Here is a 6,317-nt window from a genome sequence, read left to right on the forward strand (position 1 = left end):
ACCCCCCAAAGGCATCATACTTGACCCCAAACCTCTCTTTTTTTTTTAAATAACTCAAATAACCAAATTCAACCTAGCTAATTTCCCAAAACATATGCAATTGTTTTTTTACTATAGAGGTAACAAAACTATAATTAAAATCTATAATACTCATGGGCACAGATCTACAAGATCCGCCATAGAAATGACTGTATAGTTCCCTTAACTTCTTGGAACTATAGGGGGTGCTGTTCCGCATTAGCATATTTTGGTCTCCAAATTAAACTGCCTCGTGCTAAATTCTTGATCGTAAAATATGCATATTATTGTTATTATTGGATAGAAAACACTTTCTAGTTTCTATAAGAAGTTGGAATTTTGTCTCTGAGTGGTACAGAACAATATCTACAGCACTTTTCATGACAGGGGTCAGATTTCAGAAATTTTTACCCCTGATCTGGAGTCTGTTTTAAGGCGACAGTGAATGCTATGAAGAAAACCGACACTGCCTACGTCTTCCTCTGGGTGTCTGTACGTCATCACGTTTTGAATGGAATCGATTGCACAATCACAGCCATTATAAAACCACAAAATGTATAAGGACCTCCCTTTCTCGTCGCGCGCCTGAAGCGTGAAGGACATCGACTTGCCCTCATTCCAAATCGTTGTCTAACCAGCAATATTTCTCCGGTCATGTTTTCAGTCGTCTTATAGTTGTTAAAAACACATCTAATGTTAGTTAATTGAACCGTTTATATAGCAATTTATATCCGTTTAGTGCGATTTTGAGGAATTTCTTTTGTTGTGCACTCTGAAACTTTTGGACACGTTTTGGGGTCCCGTTCGATCGTTAGTGGACATTTCGAAGGACAGAGGACATCTATCGACCAAAAGACGTTTATAACATAGAAAGGATACATTGCCCAAGATCTGATGGAAGAACAGCTCAAAGTAAGCAATATTTAATATGATTAAATCGTTGTTTCTGTCGAAATATTTTAAACGCATATTTCGCCATTTTGTTTTGGTATAGCTTCACTTGGCGAACCCTGTATTGAAAAGTAAGGATAATTTTAAAAATGTAAAATCAGCGGTTGCATTAAGAACAATTTGTCTTTCGATTCCTGTCAACCCTGTATTTTTTAGTCAAGTATATGATTAGCTTTCGATTAAACTAGATCACTCTGAAAGCTGACGTTCTCCTTTTTGAGGCTTGAGTTGTGACTATTTCCATTGTATAACCACGGTTTTGTATGTCAAATATGCACCTTTTCGAACAAACTGTATATGTATGGTGTTAAAATGATGTTACAGGGTGTCATCGGAAGAATTTCTGAGAAGGTTAGTGAAAAAATTAATATATTTGGCGGTGATTACGTTATATGCGCTCTTTGGCTGGAATCGATGCTCTGGTAACGTTTGCACATGTTGGTATGCTAACTTATCGATTTATTGTGTTTTCGCTGGAAAAACGCTTTAGAAAATCTGAAATATTGGTCTGAAATCACAAGAACTGTGGTCTTTCCATTTGCTATGCTCTGTCTATTTTTTTATGAAATGTTTTATGATGAGTAAATTGGTCATACACGTTGCTCTATCTAGTAATTCTAGTCGATTTGTTGATGGTCGGTGCAATTGTAAACTGTGATTTCTACCTGAAATATGCACTTTTTCTAACAACACCTATCCTATACCATAAATATGTTATCAGACTGTCATCTGATGAGTTTTTTTTCTTTGGTTAGTGGCTATCAATATTTAGTTTAGCCGAATTGGTGATAGCACCTGGAAGGAGTAAGAAACTGATTGGAGTTAGAAAAGTGGTGTATTTTGCTAACGTGTTTAGCTAATAGATTTACATATTTTGTCTTCCCTGTAAAACATTTAAAAAATTGAAATGGTGGCTTTATTCACAAGATCTGTATCTTTCATCTGTGTCTTGGACTTTGTGATTTAATGATATTTAGATGCTACTATCTACTTGTGAAGCTATGCTAGCTATGCTAATCAGTGTGTGGGGGGGTGGGGGGTGATCCCGGACCCGGGGTAGAGGCTCGTGAAAGGTTATGGAAAAGTACCTTTAGTCAATCTGCTTTCAGTGTGAGAGCTTCCCATGTCTGGATACCCTGCCATTAGACACACACAACTGTGATTAATGATGCACTGTCTCTTTAAAATAAAAACTACTCAAACTGCAATCAACTTTAATGACCTGACATTGTTCCACCAAATGGAAACGGATATAAGGAGACTACCGTAATGTCCGGACAAAAGCGCACCGAAATAAACCGCACCCACGAATAAAAAAAAGACATGAAATAAAGCCGACGTGGCAAAGCCGCATGTGCCTACCGGTACAGGGAAACAAAGAACTGCGTTTTGGTTTTCAGTGCCCAGGGGCAGCGTGACGGAGATTCGCCCCGTGGACAGCTAGAGTGAGAGGCAGGCAAACATCAGAGGAACCACACAATGATTATGGCGTGCGGACCGATGGAATGCTACGCATATCTTGCACAGGGAAGGTTTGCGGAAGGGAAACCTCGTAGTGCGGGAGGGAGCTGCGACACAGACTCGCCCGGACCCGGAGGATCAGGCCCTTTGACGTCTCATGACAATCTGAGACACCACTGTCAAGCCTAAAATCCTCAAAACCATGCAAACGGCAGGGCGGGGGCGAGGGTGGTGGGCGGGCAGGCAAAGCGTGTGCCCACAGGGTGAAACCACCGCGGCGCCGGCGGCGGTGCGGGGGGTGACCCAGGCGAACCAAGCGCACGTGGCGAAGGCGGGGGCCAGCGGCGGGGCGGCCCGCGGAAACGCGTGGGGGGGCGGGTGGCACGGAGTAGGGCGCACGCGGCGGGGGCCAACGGGGAGCGAGCGACGAAAGAGGACGAGGGAGGCAACAACGAGCAGGGGGGGCAAGAGGACGGACGGAGCAACAACGTAGCACGGAGGGGGCGAAGAGGCACGACGACAGCAACCACACGAGCAGGGGGGCTAGCAGGGCCGACAGGAGGCAACAACGCAGCACGGGGGCGAATAGGACGAGCGGCGCCCAACGAGCAGGGTGCGAGAGGACGACGGAGCACAACGAGCAAGGGCGGCGAAGAGGGACGACGGAGGCAACAACGAGCACGGGGGCGAAGAAGGACTGACGGATGCAACAACGAGCCGGGTGGCGAAGATGGACGAATGTGGGCGCACCAACTAGCAGGGGGCGAAGAGGACGACGGAGGGCAACAACGAGCAGGGGTGCGAACAGACTACGGAGGCAAACAAACTTAGCAGGCGGGGGCGAAGAGGCCGAGGGAGGCAACAACCGTAGCAGGGGGCGAAGAGGACGACGGAGGCAAACCAAACGAGCAGGGGTGGCGAACATGACGACGGAGGCCAACAACGAGCAGGGGTGGCGAAGAGGGCACGACGGAGGCAACAACGAGGGGCAGGTGGGGGCGAATAGGAGGAGGTGGGGGGCAACGGGACAAGAAAGAAAGGGGGAGAACGGGAGAGAACGCGGGCACAGGGCAGCAGGAGAGGGTGGACACAAATAAGGCCGGCAACGGCGAGGAGGCAGAGAAGGGGGGGGATGCGACGGGAAACAAGTGAAAGACAGGAGGCAGAAAAGGACAAAAACCAGCCGGGGGGAAACAAGGAGGGGTAGGGCGAAACAGACGAAACAAAAGAGAAAAACGGCCGCGGGCCCAGGCAGGGGAAAGGCAGGAAGCGAAGGAAGGGAGGCGATGGCGGCCAGCTGCGGGGCGGCCCGCGGGAAAGCGGGGGTGGGCGGGGCACGGAGGCAGGGGCGCACGGGCGGGCCAACGGACGGAGCAGCGATGCAGGAAGGCCAAGCGCCGGCAGCAGCGCGAGGGCCGGGGCCAACAGCCAGAGCGACCGCCTGCAACGGGAAAAAAGCGCAGGCAGAGGCAGGGCTGGCCGGGGCGGGGCCAAGGGGAGGGGACAAAAGGACGACCGGAAGCAGCAAGGATGGAAGGGGGACGCGCGCGATGTACGGCACAGGAGGAGACGGGGCGCAGGGTTGGGGGAGGCCGGGAATGCGGGGGAAAAAAAGCCAGGAAAGGAGCCGGCGCAGGGGGAAGGCGCGCGAGGGGGCAAAGCGGGGGAAAAAGGAGCGGCGGGAGAGGCCCGGAAAGGACGGGGACAGGGAACGGGTCCGGCGCACAGGCACGGGGGGGACCGAAACACAGCAAACCAGGAATGCACATAAAAAACCAGAAAACAGAACGACAGGAGCACAAGGTGGCCGGACGCACACCCGAACGCACGAGTGCCAGCGGAAGGAAAGATAAAATGAACAACAAGGGGAAAAGGGGAGAAACGACGGCGAGAGCGTCGAACGACGCGGGCGGGGGGCATGGGGGCAAGAGGCGAGGCAAGCCAGGGCGGGAAAGCAGCGGGGACGGGGCGGGGGTGCAGGGGCGAAGCCAGGGGGGGCAAGCCCGCAAAGCGGAGGCAAGGCCGGGAGGAAGCGCCGGGCTCAAGCGAAGCAGAAGGGGGAGGAGCAGAAGGAGAGAAGACACGAGAAGCGGGAGCAGCAAGGGGACGGACGGCAACGGGCCGGAGCCCGGGGAGCCAAGGGAGACATAGGGAGCTGGCCGCGGGAGCGGGACGCACAGGAAGAAGGACCTAGGAGACGCAAACAGGCAGGAGGGGCCGGACCAGCAGGACAGCCAGGGGGACCAGGCAGGCCGAGCCAGGCGGGCCAGAGACCGCGACAGGAGAGAAGGCCGCATGTGAAATTCATTAAGGCCTAATGAATTTATTTCTAGTTCGGGCCATCTGCTTTTCTTCCCTCTGAAAGCTTTTGTTGTCTTTTTGCACTGAGTCAGTTTCTCACGCTGCTGTTTCCAACGTCTTATCATCGACTCATTAAGGCCAAGCTCCCGTGCAGCAGCTCTATTTCCTTTTCCAACAGCCAGATCGACCGCCTTCAACTTGAAAAGCTGCATCATATGCATTTCTCCGTGTCTTTGCCATGATGAGGGTGACAAAATGACTACCGTAATCAGAATGATGGGAAGTTTGAACGCGCTCGATTTACGTCACATTATGTGACGGTGCTCAGTTTTTTGGAGGCGTGAATCTTGTGAAAAAAATCCGTAAATTAGCCGCGTCATTGTATAAGGCGCGAGGTTCAAAGCGTGGGAAAAAGTAGCGGCTTATAGTCCGGAAATTACGGTACATGAACTTTCCTGCTCACATTCACTGGTGTTACCTAAACAATCAAACCAGGAATCAATAACCATCAGAATACATTATCACAATGTTTCCTTACTCACACCTGAATCACTTTCAGCTTAATTAAAGATAAAATAAAAAATTGTAAATTGTATAACTACTTCATATATCTTTAACTATGGCTGGTTTCATGTGTTCATCCATGTCTGAATCAGCTGTTACTGTTCTTGTTGCAGGTTCTATCCATTGTGGTCAAATCCCTCAAAGCGGATCAAGTTCCTGGTTAATCTCCTGTCTCAAGCAGCAGAGTGGGATGAGCAGACAGGAGAGAAGACACTGAAGCTGGTATCATCAATGTGTACTTACTGCAACTTTCCTTATCCCTGTGGAGCCAATTCTATACAGAGTGATTTCCTGCTGGATCTGTACTCACATGTGAAGGACTATGAGACTCAAACAGGCAGGAGTGTCCTTCCAGCATTACAGCCAGTTTACCAGTCAGCTCCTGCAGTCTGGTCCATAGACCTCTCAGAGAGAAAGGCCTCCCTCCTCCTAGAAGTGCTGAAATTCCAACCAGAGAAGAAACGAGTAGAGCTGAAGGGCTGGTCAGATGAAGTGAGGAGTTTCCTTCAGTGTCTGCCCTACATCTCACAGCTGAGGTGAGTCTGAACATGTGTGGTGGTTCGTGATTATGTGATGCTAGTGGTTATTATCTTGTAGAAACATTTGACATATAAAACTTCAAGTGTTGGTAAATCGTGTAGTGGTATTGTTAGAGAGGGGTAAAGGTAAAGATTTTGTTCGGGCGCCGGGCAGGTATTAACTCTGCAGAAAGGAAAAGAATAGGATAGAGAGAGACCCACTACCAGACACACACACATCAGCAGAAGAGACTGTCTAGAGTATAGCCTGTTAGCCAGATAGCCAGTGGAGAGAAAAGATAAGACATACCATATAAAACACCCATCACAGCACAGGGGTAACCCCACCAATAATACCTCATACAATAATGATGGCAGAGCAATTTAACGGCAACTTCATAGAAACAATTTACAGAAAGAACCCAGTCATCAACATTAGAGGATTTGCAGTAATCTGTATTACCTCTCAGTGGAGGAGTGCAGAGGGTATGAATGGTGGGGGTC

At 49.6% G+C, this 6,317-nt stretch overlaps 1 protein-coding gene across 1 annotated transcript in view; it reads left to right on the plus strand.

Annotated features, from left to right (window-relative positions):
• si:ch211-108d22.2 (protein NLRC5) overlaps positions 1 to 6,290 on the plus strand; it is a 23,990-nt gene extending 17,700 nt beyond the window's left edge. The window contains exon 4 of the mRNA XM_070441470.1: positions 5,409 to 6,290. Within this exon, the coding sequence (XP_070297571.1) occupies positions 5,409 to 5,835 (427 nt within the window). The 3' untranslated portion in view covers positions 5,836 to 6,290. The remainder of the gene's footprint in view (positions 1 to 5,408) is intronic.
• Positions 6,291 to 6,317: the final 27 nt, after the last annotated feature.

This window comes from Salvelinus sp. IW2-2015, unplaced genomic scaffold, assembly GCF_002910315.2.
Source record: "Salvelinus sp. IW2-2015 unplaced genomic scaffold, ASM291031v2 Un_scaffold4067, whole genome shotgun sequence".
Classification (NCBI taxonomy): domain Eukaryota; kingdom Metazoa; phylum Chordata; class Actinopteri; order Salmoniformes; family Salmonidae; genus Salvelinus; species Salvelinus sp. IW2-2015.